The sequence below is a fragment of the Malus sylvestris genome, chromosome 2 (genome assembly GCF_916048215.2).
Source record: "Malus sylvestris chromosome 2, drMalSylv7.2, whole genome shotgun sequence".
In the NCBI taxonomy this organism is placed as follows: domain Eukaryota; kingdom Viridiplantae; phylum Streptophyta; class Magnoliopsida; order Rosales; family Rosaceae; genus Malus; species Malus sylvestris.
In genome coordinates this window covers 33979137-33997345 of record NC_062261.1, presented here as the reverse complement: position 1 = coordinate 33997345, position 18209 = coordinate 33979137, and the positions used below count along the sequence as shown (strand labels likewise).

Below are 18209 nucleotides of genomic sequence, written 5' to 3'. Positions count from 1 at the left end.
AATTTAAATAGGGATGTCAACGGTTCAGTTTGGGGATGAAAATGCTATATCCATCCCCATAACCACGAAAATTCCATAACCGCCAATTAAACACCATAACCATACCCACCGAGTAACGGATTCCCCATCATTTAACGGTTATACCCATCTTCGTCAATACAAAAAAAATATTCGTTCAATTAACGCATGATAATTTAGTAAATATTAATTTCGTCACTAAATATTTGATGTATAAAATGATTTAATGAATGAATCTTGTAAAACACAAAAATTAAAGCTAAACATTGATAATGTTGGCTGATATTTGATATCTCCCATAAGTACTATTAGTCTAGATTCTCATAGATTTTGATTCATATAAAAACTTTTTAACTTGCCCACCAAATGTGACTCACACAGTGCATTTTTTGTATTATCAAAGTAATGGATTTAGTAAATAATATATACTAGCCTCTCTGCACTAACGTGCGTGCGAGAGGCATTTTTGCATCACAGACGCTACGCACCCCTAAATGTGTATTGTGTTAGTTTTTTTCCATTGTAATTGTCAATGTATATGGTTTAGAAAGTATGATATGGCTGCACATAACAGGAAGCAATAAATTTGAAGTTGTTGACGTGGATACTCTCTCATACACATCAGTACCTATTACAGTGTCCTCACGCGCGTGCGAAAGACACTTTTTTCCTCACGGCGCGCTACGCGTGACTTACACATTTTAGATGTATTCATATGTGAGGATTGGTTCAATGTATAGAAACATAAAATAAAGACAATTATCATCTCTAATAATACAGGTAGTAATTTAAAGTATTTATCTAGAATTTGTAAAAAAAAAAAAAGTAATAAATAACATAGAAGATCCTTATAATTTAGTTGCAACTAAAAGCTAAGTAAAAAGTATAAAAACAATCCAAGAACTTCAACTGGCCTTGATACACTTGACGGTTCTTCATATCATGAACTCATATCGCCGTCCTGTTGAAAGTTTAATGCGTTCGGTTAGAATCAAATATTAGCCTTATTTGTAATTGAATTGCATTAAAATTTAAAAACGGGAATTAAACATATTCAGTAACCTCCCACAACTACCCCGAGCCAAACATATACCACCCTAACCAAAGTTAAGACAGTAGGCATAAAAAGGTGATGCCTTTGACGACATTCAAAGTAAATATTAAACATGCTGTGCGATTGTGTACCATCTAACAAAATTAAGAATGAATAGGGGAATACCTCAGTAATGAAATGAGGGAAATACCTTAGTAATGCAGTATTTCTGTTTGTATTTTTGTTTGAATGCTCCACTAATTCACTGCACCAAACCCTGTTTAACCAAAAAGAAATGAGGAGATTGTAGACATGGAATTGATATTAGTAATGCAAACCACTAAATGAAACGCATATATACCCACTACCGATTAATAGTCCAAGTCTGTAATCCCTATTTCATTTATGGGTGACATAAAAATGCATGGACAAAACAGACAGTGTCATTTGGTGAGGCAGATTAGATAATTGTGTCATAGTGTTGTGCTATAACAAATGACAAATGTTTAATTTTTCAACCTATTTACATTTTGGCAAGAAAATATATAACATCAAATGAAGAGCATTCACAATAAAGAAGTAAGGATGCGTGTCATATTTGAAGAACATATGAGTACTAAATAGAAAACAGAACAATAAAGACATATATAATATGTTTTTTGTGAATGAATTGACTTTAAGGATCACAAAGAGGGGATTATTTCATTTATGGGCGACATAAAAATGCATGGACAAAACAAAAATGGGGTTGAGACTGAAGTATACTTCAAGTCACTTACCCTTCATGCAGTCACTTTTTGCTATTATTTTTGTTGTACCATTTCTATGCTTTCCCGTCTCTGTTTCTGGTGTTTTGCCTTAGTTCGTAAGTCTTTGGGCATGACCTTCCTTTTCTATTCTACTTACTGTGAAAAAAAACTCCACCTGAAGCTTCCATGACATAATCTAACAAAAAGAAGAAAAATTTGCATCCAAAATGAAACTAAAAATGAAAGAGAATGAGATACCTACCACCGGAGATACTTTTATTTGGAAACACCGTTTGGAAAGCAAAAGCAAGTACATGCTTAATATTGACCACGATGGCGTTGAAATCATTCAAATACTAAAAAGGTGATGCCTTTGACGGCATTCAAAGTAAATATTAAACATGTTGTGCGATTGTCTTAAGAATGAATAGGGAATTACCTCAGTAATGAAATGAGGGAAATACCTTGGTAATGTAGTAATTCTGTTTGTATTTCTGTTTCCTAATTCACTTCACCAAAGCCTATTTAACCAAAAAGAAATGAGGAGAATGTAGACAGGGAAATGATATTAGTAATGCAAACCACTAAATGAAACGCATATGTACCCACTACCGATTAATAGTCCAATAGTCCAAGTCTGTAAACCCTATTTAAGATTGCCAAAATGAAACTAAAAATGAATTATGGTAAGTATACATATATGCACGTCCCTATTTAAGCTTGACAGGACCAAAACAAATGAAGTTGAGAATAAAAGATTAAGATTGAGAGTTGAAAAGTTGTACCGAGGAAGACTCTTTTTCAACCTAACATGATGCTGTTATAACAATATTATGCCAGTAGAATGCAAACAGTAAGAGAAGGAGATGCCTACCACTGGAGATACTTTTATTTGGAAACACCGCTGGGAAGTATTTAACCCGCTCTCACCCGAATGTATTTCTGGCATATCTAAAACAACAGAAAAGAACATTCCTATTAATTTCACATAATTTCTTTTGAAAACAGATAACAAATTTTATAACACATAGCAGATACCTTTGAAGTCATCCGCAAGAATTTGCTTCCAACCCTTCGATTTCCATTTCCTGCTCTTGTATATAGTCTGTAAACATAGTAGTAAAACACACAGTTGAGTAAATTCCATAGCTTGAAACATAATTTAGTAAAATTTCATAGCCTTATGATATAAATCACACATGTCAACAAAATCCCATTTATTATCAACCACAAATTATGCAATTGGAGTTTCTGGGTAACTTTAAATTCCCCAAAAAGCAATCTAAAATACCAAAATCAGTGACAAACTACAAAGCCAACATAAAAAAATCGAAAACTTACGGAAAAGCTTCACTTTGTACTCCCAATCCTTTTCACGAATCTGCAAGGAAAAAAAAATGAAAAGAGTGGAAAATCAAAACTGGACTTGGGGATTTTCCGTGGCTCTGTAGATGCCCAATCTCTTTTAACACACACAATCTCACACATTGAGTAAGATAGTCACCATTCCCAAATTAACTGACAGATAAAAAAAAAAAAAAAAAAGCCCTAGTTTTTAAAATTGGGAAGTTGGGTACCTGGAGATGGCCGGGGCGTAGGTGGAGGAGAGTTCATTGGTAGGAAGAAAATTGATTCTTTTCCTCCGGGTGTGGTTTTTGAGATGAGTCAAAGAGTTCCTCCGGATGTGGTTGGAGGAGAGAGAATTGGTAGGAAGAAAATTGATTCTTTTCCTCCGGGTGTGGTTCTTGAGATGAGTGAAAGAGTTCCTCCGGATGTGGTTTTTGTGCGGGACGACGACGGTTTCTTTTGCTTCCATCACGTGGATTATTCTCGCAAGATAGCGGGAAGAAAATTGATTTTGTAATTTTGTTTTGTTTTGTAATTTTTTTTTGTTTTTATGACAAAATAATCCCTGGTATTTTGTTTCTATTATTTTTAGCTAGTTGTGGATTTTTTTGTTTGAGGGGCTTTATAGTCCAATTTTTTTTGGTGAAGCCTTGAGACACCAAATTGGATTTCTGACTTTCTAATATTAAAGTTTTGTTTCTATTATTTTTAGCTAGTTGTGGATTTTTTTGTTTGAGGGGCTTTATAGTCCAATTTTTTTTGGTGAAGCCTTGAGACACCAAATTGGATTTCTGACTTTCTAATATTAAAGATATATATAGGAAGCCTTTAAGGGAAGAGATCTCCATTTTTCAAAAAAAATGAAGACACTCTCTTGATCGTTAGATTTGACTTTAATGAAATTCTGTGGTTGAGATTATGTGGCCTGTGATTTAATCTTAACCACAAAATTTCATTAAAGCCAGATCTAATGGTCAAGAGGGTGTCCCCATTTTTGTTTAAAAATGGGGACCCTTTCCTTAAAGGGCCTGAATATATATATATATATATATATATATATATATATATATATTATAATACAATTATATTATATATGATTATATATAAATACTATTATATTATATATAATTCGATTCGGATTTGGTGACGGATATAGATTGGAAACCCTTATAACCATATCCAAAGTCATAATCGAATATTATTCACGGTTTTTCCCCATATCCAAAATATACCCGAATTTTCATACTCAAATCCAATCCATTCGAGCGGTTATCAACGGTTATCGGTTTCAGCAACTATCCCTAAATTTAAACCAAATTATTGCCAGCCTATTATGGAGCTAAGCTCAACCTCCTTTCCTTAGGCTCCACTATCTTTTGTTCAAAAGAAAAAAAAAAAAATACAACTCTCATTTTCCGTGCACTTCACAATCCTTGTAGACTCCTAAATGAGCTTTTTATTAAAATTAAAAATTATTATTAACACCCTAAAATTCGAATTTCAATCTGCCTCTTCTAAATTTAAAGTAACTAAGAATGTTACATCGTTTATATATAAAAAAAAAAACCGTAAATAACAAAATAAGATTGGGCCTTTGGTCTGGATTTGGCCTCTCTCCCGGACCCCACCCACAATAAAAAAAGGATGTGATATCCACACATCTCATTTTACTTCTCACACATTTTTTTAATTTTCGGTCATCTGATCGGATGAATTGAAGAATATCAACAGACAGAAATTATCAAGAGGTGTGTGAGAAATAAAATGAAATGTGTGGATAACACATCCTAAAAAAAAAAACCCAAAACGCACGTTCCATAGATCCCAAATTAAGCTTCAATTTTCAGGCTCGTCACTTGCCCGTTAGCTATCTTTTAGCTCTGTAGCTTTGGCGCCATGGCAGTTATAGCAAAAACTGAACTCCAACTCACTGACGTCATCACACTCGCTCTTCGAATTCGAACCTACTCCGATTCGATCCATGCATTTCATCCTCCCAGCTTTTCTTTTTTCCACCCAATCAGATTCTAGCAGCAGCAGATTTTGGCGATGCACGTCTTCCTCGAGACCCCGAGCTTCCTCGTTCATCCTCACCGCCATGGATTCGATTCGGGGACGCAAATTCCCCTTCTGAATCTGAAGGCGTCGAGGCAGAGAGCAATCGGAGGACCTTCCAGAATCGGAGAGAATTCTAATGGATATAGAACTCGTGAACAGTTAGCTGGCAAACTCTTTCTCTTTTTCTTCTCTCTAATTTTACAGTTTACTGATATATGTATGTATGTATATGTGTGCCTTAGAGATAACATTAATGTGTTTGCATTTTTTTATTTAATTATAAATTTACGGTTTACTACCATTTCAACCGTTGAGAGGAAAAATAGGAAGAGGAAATAGCGGGGGGAAAAAGATAGGAATTTTAGTTATTTTTTTGTTATAAAAACATGTGTTGAAATCCTACACGGACTCTTATTAACTGAACCAAGAGTTTGGATAGGGGGAAGAAGACACCTTCAACCTGGGTATTTCATTTCTTCTGATTTCTTCTATTTTTTGGTGAAAATTTTGAATTGTTTTCGATTTAACGGTTATATATCTGTTTGATCACTTTCTTTAATCAAGTTTATGCATTCATAATCTGGTGTGTACTATGAATGGATTAAGGTATGATAATATGTATAATTATTTGATTGTTATTTATTTTTTAATTTTTTTTTATAGATTTGAAAAGGGTTTTGATTCATAGGACTGAAGGGTGAAGACACACAGGATTATGATTGAGGTTTAACATTCCGGCTGGGGGAGGTAAATTTATGTTAAATTTAGATAAAAGTTGTGTGATTGGTAGATTGGGTTGGTAGATATGGCGTGGTTTAGAGTAGTGTCTAGTGTGGGAAAGCTTGCCATTAGGAGAAATCTATCAAATTGTGGATCATATATGGCTAGGAGGTGGGTTCTTTCATCTCAAAATTGGGACTTTCACACCAACAACAACAACAACAACAACAACAAAGCCTTTTCCCACTAAGTGGGGTCGGCTATATGAATCCTAGAACGCCATTGCGCTCGGTTTTGTGTCATGTCCTCCGTTAGATCCAAGTACTCAAGTCTTTTCTTAGGGTCTCTTCCAAAGTTTTCCTAGGTCTTCCTCTACCCCTTCGGCCCTGAACCTCTGTCCCGTAGTCACATTTTCGAACCGGAGCGTCAGTAGGCCTTCTTTGCACATGTCCAAACCACTGGAACCGATTTTCTCTCATATTTCCTTCAATTTTGGCTACTCCTACTTTACCTCGGATATCCTCATTCCCAATCTTATCCTTTCTCGTGTGCCCATACATCCCACGAAGCATCCTCATCTCCGCTACACCCATTTTGTGTACGTGTTGATGCTTCACCGCCCAACATTCTGTGCCATACAACATCGCTGGCCTTATTGCCGTCCTATAAAATTTTCCCTTGAGCTTCAGTGGCCTACGACGGTCACACAACACGCCGGATGCACTCTTACACTTCATCCATCCAGCTTGTATTCTATGGTTGAGATCTCCATCTAATTCTCCGTTCTCTTGCAAGATAGATCCTAGGTAGCGAAAACGGTCACTTTTTGTGATCTTCGCTAGATTGCTCCGGTCATTAGTGTTGATAAGTAAATAAATGGATAGAGATAGGAAAGCAAACACAAGATGTACGTGGTTCACCCAGATTGGCTACGTCCACGGAATAGAGGAGTTCTCATTAATTGTGAAGGGTTTACACAGGTACGTAGGTTCAAGCTCTCCTTTAGTGAGTACAAGTGAATGATTTAGTACAAATGACATTAGGAAATATTGTGGGAGAATGATCTCATAACCACGAAACTTCTAAGTACCGGAGTGTGGTATCGTCTTGACTTTCCTTATCTGTCTCATAGGTAGATGTGGCATCTTCTCTGGAAGTACTCTTCCTCCATCCAGGGGTGGTATCTGTAACTGGTGGAGATGCACAAGGTAATGTATCAATGTCACTTGAAGCTTACTTGTAGTTTCAGGCTTGGTCAAGCGCGATACAAACCATGTAGTAGGAGTCCCCCAAGTCGCCGAGCTAGGGGATCTGCTGAAAGAGGTGAGAGACAAGGTAAGCAATCAGAGCTCCGGCTGATTGTTCACATTCTCCCTATCTTGCAGGCAGCATGAAGGATAAAGAGAAGAAAAATGAGAAGAGATGATATGGGATACTTTTGCTTTTGAAGAAGTAACTTTCCACAGGCTTATTCTTGAACTGGGCTGGAGGGTTTTCTGGTTTCCTCCAGAGTATAAGGCCGACTGAAGAATTTGAGGGTCAAAACAAGTCCATTAAATCTAGAGTACGTTCGACCCTGCTGATATGTGATACTTTTGCTTTTGACAGAGTAGTGGATGTATCAGCACGTGTGCTGTTACGCTTGTCTCCACATGCTTCCTTGTATCCTTCTTACTTGCCCTATCTGTTCCTCAGGCAGATGCGGTATCTTCCCTGGAAGCATAAGATGTTGAAGATGAGTACTCGAGAGCAATGTCAGGTAAGTAATCAGGTAAGGGGTTCCAGGCAGTCCGTTCCTGGCTGGAAGCTTGATTCCAAGTGCTGACTGATTGCTCTCTTTCTCCTTGTCTTGCAGGTAAAAACAAGGCAAAAGGAAAAGACAGGGAAAAAACATGATATGGGATACTCTTGCTTTTAACCCTGATGATATGAGATATTCTTGCTCTAGTATAGCTTGTTTACAGAGGTATTATCGGGGGGAAAGAAAGCTGAATATTTCGAAAGGCTTCATTGGGAGTGCCCTCTCAGATAAGAGGAAGGGTTGAGCATTTTTGCAGGTCTGCCTGTCCGTTGGGGATGAAGGTCGACATATATAGGAGTCTCCCTACCATCAAGTAATAATGCTATTCCTTTACCCTGCTTGGTCATAGCACGGTAGTGGGAGCTGCCAGCTTAACTCTGTCAGAGCACTTTGAAAAAGTGGTATGTGGTATCTGGAAAGCTGATGTTGCGTGTGAAGATTACAGACAAGCTTTATCCAAGGAGATCCAGCTCTTGAAGTTGGGAAAGTGGTGCCTCTTCGGTTTTCGAACAAGCAATCCTGTCGGGGATCTGGCTCTCGAGATTCGGAGAACGATGCCTCTTCGATTTTTGAGAAAGCAATCCTGCTGGGGGTCTGGCTCTCGAGATTCGGAGAGCGGTGTCTTCGATTTTTGAGAAAGTAATCATGTTGGGAGTCTGGCTCTTGAGATTCGGAGGGCGGTGCCTCTTCGATTTTGGAGCCAGCAATCTTGTTGGGAGTGTTTTCTCGAATGTGAGTAAAGGTTGGGCATGTTTGCTAGTCTACCTTGCCACGAAGCACAGAGGTTGACACACAGGGACTTTCCAATTATCCAGCAGTGGTACTGTTCCTTTACTGCTAGTCTACCTTGCCACGAAGCACATAGGTTGACACACAGGGACTTTCCAATTATCCAGCAGTGGTACTGTTCCTTTACCCTCTCTTCGATTTTTGAGAAAGTAATCATGTTAGGAGTCTGGCTCTCGAGATTCGGAGGGCGGTGCCTCTTCGATTTTGGAGCAAGCAATCTTGTTGGGGGTGTTTTCTCGAATGTGAGTAAAGGTTGGGCATGTTTGCTAGTCTACCTTGCCACGAAGCACAGAGGTTGACACACAGGGACTTTCCAATTATCCAGCAGTGGTACTGTTCCTTTACCCTCTCTTCGATTTTTGAAAAAGTAATCATGTTGGGAGTCTAGCTCTCGAGATTCGGAGGGCGGTGCCTCTTCGATTTTGGAGCAAGCAATCTTGTTGGGAATGTTTTCTCGAATGTGAGTAAAGGTTGGGCATGTTTGCTAGTCTACCTTGCCACAAAGCACAGAGGTTGACACATCGGGACTTTCCAATTATCCAGCAGTGGTACTGTTCCTTTACCCTTGTGGGTAATAATATGGTAACTAGACCATCAAAATTTATGTGTCTAAACTTTGTTAGTGTTGTTTCTTTGCTATTCTTTTACCTTTCTTGGTCAGAGCGATGTAGTGAGAGCTGCAAGCTTCACGTGTCTCAACTTTGTCAGAGAACTTTGGCAAAGTTATATGTGGTACCCATGAGCTACTGTTGCGTGTGGGAAGTGGGTGATTGAACAGTACTATTCATGTGTTTACTACTTCGCCAGAAATCTTCGACAGAATGCCCATAATTTCCGCAAAGCTGAGTGTGCGTGTGACAGGTGCTGACAAGGCTGGAAAAGTAGGTGCCTTTTCGATTTCTGAGATCGGCCCTCGTGGTCTCTGAGCAGCCCAGCTTTTGAGAAAGCAAGCCTCTTCGATTTCTGAGATCGGCCTTCGTGGTCTTTGAGCAGCCCAGCTTTTGAGAAAGCAAACGCCTCTTCGATTTCTGAGATCGACCCTCGTGGTCTCTGAGCAGCCCAGCTTTTGAGAAAGCAAACGCCTCTTCGATTTCTGAGCAGGCGCCTCTTCGATTTCTGAAGCTTCGTCGAGTGCAGATTTTTATAGGGGCTGACATTAAGTTCCAAAGCACACTTGAATATCCACCAGTAGAAGCTCCATTCTTGCACTTCTAAGATCTTGATTTGTCCGACCTCTTCTCTCTTCAACACCTTTGAAAATGTATGGCCCATCCGACCGTCGTTTTGACTTGAACCTTGTTGAAGAGGCAGCCCCGCCTTCTCCAGACAACATATGGCGCCCATCCTTCGTCTCCCCTACTGGTCCTCTTACCGTTGGGGATTCCGTGATGAAGAATGATATGACCGCTGCGGTAGTGGCCAGGAACCTTCTCACTCCCAAAGATAACAGACTACTTTCCAAACGGTCTGATGAGTTGGCTGTTAAGGATTCTCTGGCTCTTAGTGTTCAGTGTGCAGGTTCTGTGTCTAATATGGCCCAACGCTTATTTGCTCGAACCCGCCAAGTTGAATCATTGGCGGCTGAAGTGATGAATCTCAAACAGGAGATTAGAGGGCTCAAGCATGAGAATAAACAGTTGCACCGGCTCGCACATGACTATGCTACAAACATGAAGAGGAAGCTTGACCAGATGAAGGAATCTGATGGTCAGGTTTTACTTGATCATCAGAGATTTGTGGGTTTGTTCCAAAGGCATTTATTGCCTTCGTCTTCTGCGGCTGTACCGCGTAATGAAGCTTCAAATGATCAACCTCTGATGCCTCCTCCTTCTAGGGTTCTGTCCAGTACCGAGGCTCCGAATGATCCCCCTCCGGTGCCTTCTCTTTCTGGGGCTCTACCGACTGCTGAGACTTCTCCTAAGCAACCTTTGTGAAGGCTCCCTCTTGTTTGTTTATTTTGACTCAAGTATATGTACATATTTGTAACTTATCGGTGATATCAATAAATAAGCTTTCCTTCATTTCAACGTATTGTGTTAAATACACCAAAGCCTTTTTCGCTAAGTTCTTTGAATTTTCTTTTGTTGAAGCTTTGTGAGTGGAGCATGTAGGTTGAGGTAGTGTTCCCTTAATTTCCCGAGTGAGAAAAACTTCTCGGTTGGAGACTTGGAAAATCCAAGTCACTGAGTGGGATCGGCTATATGAATCTTAGAACGCCATTGTGTTCTGTCCTGTGTCATGTCCTCCGTTAGATCCAAGTACTCTAAGTCTTTTCTTAGGGTCTCTTCCAAAGTTTTCCTAGGTCTTCCTCTACCCCTTCGGCCCTGAACCTCTGTCCCATAGTCGCATCTTCTAATCGGAGCGTCAGTAGGCCTTCTTTGCACATGTCCAAACCACCGTAACCGATTTTCTCTCATCTTTCCTTCAATTTCGGCTACTCCTACTTTACCTCGGATATCCTCATTCCTAATCTTATCCTTTCTCGTGTGCCCACACATCCAACGAAGCATCCTCATCTCCGCTACACCCATTTTGTGTACGTGTTGATGCTTCACCGCCCAACATTCTGTGCCATACAGCATCGCCGGCCTTATTGCCGTCCTATAAAATTTTCCCTTGAGCTTCAGTGGCATACGGCGGTCACACAACACGCTGGATGCACTCTTCCACTTCATCCATCCAGCTTGTATTCTATGGTTGAGATCTCCATCTAATTCTCCGTTCTTTTGCAAGATAGATCCTAGGTAACGAAAACGGTCGCTCTTTGGTATTTCTTGATCTCCGATCCTCACCCCTAACTCGTTTTGGCCTCCATTTGCACTGAACTTGCACTCCATATATTCTGTCTTTGATCGGCTTAGGCGAAGACCTTTAGATTCCAACACTTCTCTCCAAAGGTTAAGCTTTGCATTTACCCCTTCCTGAGTTTCATCTATCAACACTATATCGTCTGCGAAAAGCATACACCAAGGAATATCATCTTGAATATGTCCTGTTAACTCATCCATTACCAACGCAAAAAGGTAAGGACTTAAGGATGAGCCTTGATGTAATCCTACAGTTATGGGAAAGCTTTCGGTTTGTCCTTCATGAGTTCTTACGGCAGTCTTTGCTCCTTCATACATATCCTGTATAGCTTGGATATATGCTACTCGTACTCCTTTCTTCTCTAAAATCCTCCAAAGAATGTCTCTTGGGACCCTATCATACGCTTTTTCCAAATCTATAAAGACCATATGTAAATCCTTTTTCACATCTCTATATCTTTCCATCAATCTTCGAAAGAGATAGATTGCCTCCATGATTGAGCGTCCTGGCATGAACCCGAATTGGTTGTCCGAAACCCGTGTCTCTTGCCTCAATCTATGCTCAATGACTCTCTCCCAGAGCTTCATTGTATGACTCATTAGCTTAATACCCCTATAGTTCATGCAATTTTGTACATCGCCCTTATTCTTGTAGATAGGCACCAAAGTGCTCGTTCGCCATTCATTTGGCATCTTCTTCGTTTTCAAAATCCTATTGAAAAGGTCAGTGAGCCATGTTATACCTGTCTCTCCCAAAACTTTCCACACTTCGATTGGTATATCGTCTGGGCCTACTGCTTTTCTATGCTTCATCTTCTTCAAAGCTACAACCACTTCTTCCTTCCGGATTCTACGATAAAAAGAGTAGTTTCTACACTTTTCTAAGTTACTCAACTCCCCTAAAGAAGCACTCCTTTCATGTCCTTCATTGAAAAGATTATGAAAATAACCTTTCCATCTGTCTTTAACCGCGTTCTCTGTAGCAAGAACCTTTCCATCCTCATCCTTGATGCACCTCACTTGGTTTAGGTCCCTTGTCTTCTTTTCCCTTGCTCTAGCTAGTTTATAGATATCCAACTCTCCTTCTTTGGTATCTAGTCGCTTATACATATCGTCATAAGCCGCTAACTTAGCTTCTCTCACAGCTTTCTTCGCCTCTTGCTTCGCTTTTCTATACCTTTCACCATTTTCATCGGTCCTATCCTTGTATAAGGCTTTACAACATTCCTTCTTAGCCTTCACCTTTGTTTGTACCTCTTCATTCCACCACCAAGATTCCTTTTGGTGTGGGGCAAAGCCCTTGGACTCTCCTAATACCTCTTTTGCTACTTTTCGGATACAACTAGCCATGGAATCCCACATTTGGTTAGCTTCCCCCTCTCTATCCCTCACACACTGGGTGATTACTTTCTCTTTGCAAATGGCTTGTTTTTCTTCTTTTAGATTCCACCATCTAGTCCTTGGGCACTTCCAAGTCTTGTTCTTTTTTCTCACTCTTTTGATATGTACATCCATCACCAACAAGCGATGTTGATTAGCCACGCTCTCTCCTGGTATAACTTTGCAATCCTTACAAGTTATACGATCCCCTTTCCTCATTAGAAGAAAATCTATTTGTGTTTTTGACGACCCACTCTTGTAGGTGATCACATGTTCTTCTCTCTTCTTAAAGAAGTCGGGACTTTCACACCACATTATGTAATTCGAATGCTCAATCTGCCCGATTCCACGTCCTGTACCCCTCTCTAGACTAAATGATAATTTCTTGGATGGAACCAGTAGTGTTTATTTGGAGAGGCTTCAGAGGGATTGGGAAGCCGTCCCAAATAGTGTTGATGAGTCCTGGGACAATTTCTTTAGGAATTTTGTAAGTCAGGTCTCTACCTTGCCTGGAGTTTCGGGCCAAACCATTCAAGAGAGTATGCGCTTGTTGTTGCTTGTGAGGGCATAACAGGTTAGCAGTCACATGAAAGCTAAGTTGTACCCCTTGGGTTTGGAAGAGAGAGATATCCCAGATGATTTAGACCCTGCTCTATATGGGTTCACAGAGGCTGATCTTGATAGGGAGTTCTTTTTAGGGGTCTGGAGGATGTCTGGGTTTTTGGCTGAGAACCGTCTCGTGCAGACCCTTAGGTTCATATTGACCCGGCTTGAGCAGGCTTATTGTGGGACCATTGGGTATGAGTATGTGCACATTGCCGATCGTAATAGATGTAACTGGTTGAGAGACAAGATTGAGAGACTTTGATGCCAATGCAGTACAATAGGCAGAGTCGTGAGGTTATTCTTGATAGACTTATGTGGAGTACACAGTTTGAGAACTTCTTGGCCACTAAGTGGAAAGCAGCTAAGAGGTTTGGGCTTGAAGGTGGAAAAACTCTTATTCCCGGCATGAAGGAGATGTTTGACTGGGCTGCTGATCTCAGGGTTGAGAGCATAGTTAGTGGAATGCCTCACAGAGGGAGACTGAATGTATTGGGTAATGTGGTGCGGAAGCCTTTGCGTCAGATATTTAATGAATTCAGTGGTGGTACAAAGCCTGTGGATGAAGATGGGCTATACACTGGGACTGGTGATGTCAAGTATCATTTGGGAACCTCTTATGATAGACCCACTAGAGGTGGCAAGAGACTTCATTTATCTTTGGTTGCAAATCCAAGTCACTTGAAAGCTGTGGACCCTGTTGTCGGAAAAACTAGAGCAAAGCAGTTTTATTCAAATGACGCGGACAGGACCAAGAACATGGGTGTCTTGATTCATGGAGATGGCAGCTTTGCTGGACAAGGTGTGGTGTAAGAGACTCTTCATCTAAGCGTTCTTCCTAACTACACCACTGGTGGGACTATACACATTGTTGTGAGTAACCAAGTTGCCTTCACAACTGACCCAATGTCTGGAAGATCTTCAGAGTACTGTACTGATGTTGCCAAAGCATTGAATGCTCCTATTTTCCATGTAAATGCTGATGACATGGAGGCAGTCGTTCATGTCTGCGACCTTGCTGCTGAATGGTGCCAGACATTCCATTCTGATGTGTGATTGATATAGTGTGCTATTGTCGATTTGGGCATAATGAGATGGATGAGCCATCTTTCACGCAGCCGAAAATGTACAAGGTTAGACCCTTACATATCCATTAAAAATTCATATCCTTAATTGATCGAAAATAAATATATATATTTTTCTTGTGATAAATCTCAAAGTTGTTCGCAGTTGACTTCCCTTGTGTTGTAAATATTGAATTATAGTGCAGCTATTGAGATGTGCAAAGCTGATTACTGAATTTTTACTTAATTAGGGGTTACAGGTTATTCGAAATCATCCACCAGCTCTGACAGTCTACCAGAACAAACTTCTAGAATCTGCACAAGTGACTAAAGAAGACATTGAAAGGATACAAAACAAGGTTAATTCAATTCTTAATGAAGAATTGTTGGCTAGCAAGGATTATGTTCCTCAAAAAAGAGACTAGCTTGCATCCCATTGGTCTGGATTTAAGTCACCTGAACAAATTTCTCATATCCAGAATACTGGGTTAGCGTTTTTTTCTACCAGTTTCACCAGTTCTTTGCAATATCTGATTTTATTCAACTTAATGAATTTTATATGCTCCTGTACAGGGTAAAACCAGAGATTTTGAAGAGTGTTGGCAAATCAGTCACAGCCCTTCCAGAAACTTTTAAGGCTCACAAAGGAGTAAAGAAGGTCTATGAACAACGCCACAAATGATTGAGACTGGTGAAGGAATTGATTGGGCAGTTGTGGAAGCACTTGCCTTTGCTACATTAGTTGTAGAAGGTAATCATGTTCGACTGAGTGGTCAGGATGTTGAAAGAGGTACATTTAGTCATCGTCATTCTGTAGTTCATGACCAGGAGACTGGAGAAAAGTATTGCCCTCTTGACAATATTATGGCGGACCAAGATGATGAACTGTTTACAGTTAGCAACAGGTAATGAGTGATTGAAGTTTTCCCTTTCATTATTATTTGGTTTGATTTTGTCATATTTCTCGAGTTCCGCCCCCCCCCCCTCCCCCCCCCTCCCCCCCTCTTTAACGTAGTGACACAGAACTTTTTGTAAGATTTATTAGATTTCCCTTGTATACTCTAATTAAGGTGGTATTTAGCCACGAGTCTGACAGACCCTCTTCAGTAGCTATTTCGTGCACGACATTCTATTTAATATCCATTTTGAATTCATTACACCATAGGATACTTCTCTCATCTATGAATGCATTCCACGTCTTTTGATTCTCTGAAACTTGGTTTTCCATGGTGTACCAAATCAGCTTTCCCATTTTGTTCCTGATCCTAGAATATATACCTCCCAATAAAGAACATCTGTAAAGATTGTAGGACTGCCAGATACCACCATACGACTCATCGGACGATGAATAGTACTCTGTTAAATTGCAATTTTCATACTTAGTTTGTCTGTACCACAAGTTAATTGTGCTTTTATGTGCAGCTCACTCTCGGAGTTTGGTGTTCTTGGATTTGAATTGGGTTATTTGATGGAAAGTCCAAACTCATTAGTAATCTGGGAAGCTCGGTTTGACAACTTTTCCAATGGAGCTCAAGTTATATTTGATCAGTTTTTGAGTGGTGGGGAGTCCAAGTGGCTTCGTCAAACTGGGCTTGTTGTGTTGCTTCCTCATGGCTACATGGGCCAGGGCCCTGAACATTCTAGTGTACGACTGGAACGATTTCTACAGGTATTCCTTTGTCAAATACGGTTAATCCATTCCTTCCCCTCCCTGTTCTCCCCCTTTTCCCATTAGACAGCAGTAGCATCTGGCATGGATCCACATATAATGCAAAGTTCTAATTTTATGACAGATGAGTGATGACAATTCTTTTGTCATACCTGAGATGGATTCCACACATCGGAAGCAAATTCAGGAATGCAATTAGCAGGTTGTGAATTTGACAACTCCTGCAAACTACTTCCATGTTCTACGTCGTCAGGTGAATGAAACTATTTTTTCTTCAATATTTTATAGTATTGTGAAAGTTTCTATATGTTCTAACCTTGTCTCATTTTTCAGATACACAGGGAATTCCGCAGGCCTCTTATTGTGATGGCTCCTAAAAACCTCCTACGGCACAAGGACTGGAAATCAAATTTATCCGAGTTCGATGATGTGCAAGGCCACCCAGGCTTTGACAAGCAGGGGACCAGATTTAAGCACCTCATCAAGGACCAGAATCACCACTCTGATCTTGAGGAGGGTATTAGACGGGTGGTTCTGTGCTCCGGCAAGGTATAGTTTTACCAGTAAAGTAATCTTTTCTTCCATTCAGTAGAGCTTGGAGTATGAAAAGCGAAATCTGGCTGAAATAGATCATATAATTCTGTGTTGACTTGTAGATAAATTATGACTTATTACATGAACCAAGGGACAAAAGTTAATTCTATCTTCTGCCCTATATTCTCTTGCAGCTTTATTATGAACTTGATGGAGAGCGAAGAAAGGTTGGAGCAAAGGATGTTGCAATTTGTAGAGTGGAACAGCTTTGCCCCTTCCCTTACGACCTCATCCAGCAAGAGCTGAAGCAATATCCAAGTATGTACCTTGAACTTTCCATTGAAAAGCAAGTACTATACAATATGATTAATGGAGAAGCCCAAGCTTGCTCTCTTCCCCTTTGTCAAGATACTAGCCTGTTTCCCAAGATATATTATTTTATAGTGTTTATGAAAATTGGATTCCTTTATTGTGTCCTAATACTTAGATCATTAATGTTAGAAGGCAAAAAAAAAAAAAAAAAAAAATTTCAATGATTCTAAACTAACTACGCTGTAGAATATGAAGTGTGGTCATATTGTCGTGTGAGTCCAACTGTTACTTGTGAAAGGGGTTTAGCTTTTCAGGTCATCTTGTGATTGAACAATGTTTTTGGAGATATATGAAACATCAACGCGTCTTGGTGGGAAATGTTGAAAAAGATCATATAGTACTAGCTGTGGCTTTGTGAAATCCGGTGATACGGTTTTTGTTGTTTACTGTTATGGGGGATAAATTTTGCTGGCATCGTGAGGTTGACACACTTGTTATTTGGTTCTTTCAGATGCTGAGATAGTTTGGTGTCAGGAAGAGCCGATGAACATGGGTGCGTGCAGCTATGTTGCACCCCGCCTTAGTGTTGCCATGAAGTCCCTGGGCAGAGGAACTATTGACGATGTCAAATACATTGGCCGTGATCCATCAGCTGCCACAGCCACTGGTTTTTCTCAGGTTCATGACATGGAACAAAACGAGATTTTGCAGAAAGCGATGCAGTAGGAGCCAAATGAGTCTCACAACTGAATCCCGTCGCGCTTATTGATCCTCTTATAACACTGTCTGAAATCTCCTTTCCTGATTTTTTTTCTGTTGATCCAAATTTTAATAAAAGATCGATCATATATCAAATATGCCTCCTTTTATGTGAGGGGCTGATGCACACCACAGGTTATGCTTCACAAATTTCTCTTCTTTTGGCAAACAGAGATAAGAAATAAGAACCTTTCCTTGGCACGTATGTTTCAAAGTATCGAATGGAATGTACTAGCCTCGTTACATGTAAGTTGTCTTTCCTCCTTACCGGCGAACTACATATATTGTATATGTGTCAACTTCTAATTTGCAGTTAAGGAAAAATGACTCGCCTAATTGTAAGGAGCTAAGCAGTGTTGTATTAAATTATGCAACTACTTCGAGACCACCATGGCTCTTTGAAATACAACCAAACAAGAATATATCTTGCTGGCCAAAACAATAGTTAGCCTATATTTATCGCAAAATTGATTTTCGTACTCTTACTGTTCTATTGCACCTCTTCATTTGTTTTTACATCTTGATTATTTATTTATCGTTTCATCAAAATTTACATACAACGAGTT

At 39.9% G+C, this 18209-nt stretch overlaps 2 protein-coding genes and 1 pseudogene across 4 annotated transcripts in view; 2 read left to right on the top strand and 1 right to left on the bottom strand.

Moving 5' to 3' along the window:
• The window catches only part of LOC126599301 (uncharacterized), a 78016-nt gene that overhangs the window by 20628 nt on the left and 39179 nt on the right, over positions 1-18209 (bottom strand). The gene's annotated exons all lie outside the window — the stretch shown is intronic.
• Positions 6645-10542, top strand: LOC126599384 (uncharacterized). Of its 2 annotated transcripts, XM_050265759.1 has the most exons (3): positions 6645-8510; positions 8592-8809; positions 9028-10542. In XM_050265759.1, the coding sequence occupies exon 3, from the start codon at positions 9775-9777 to the stop codon at positions 10447-10449; it is 675 nt and encodes a 224-aa protein (XP_050121716.1). In that variant the 5' UTR covers positions 6645-8510; positions 8592-8809; positions 9028-9774; the 3' UTR covers positions 10450-10542. The 2 variants fall into 2 exon arrangements, with proteins under 2 accessions (XP_050121716.1, XP_050121721.1); XM_050265764.1 differs by lacking the exon at positions 8592-8809.
• On the top strand, positions 13146-17910 carry LOC126599231 (uncharacterized; annotated as a pseudogene).

Excerpts from the sequence above, each read along its gene's own strand:
- LOC126599384 (XM_050265764.1), top strand. The coding sequence starts at position 9,775 with ATGTATGGCCCATCCGACCGTCGTTTTGACTTGAACCTTGTTGAAGAG.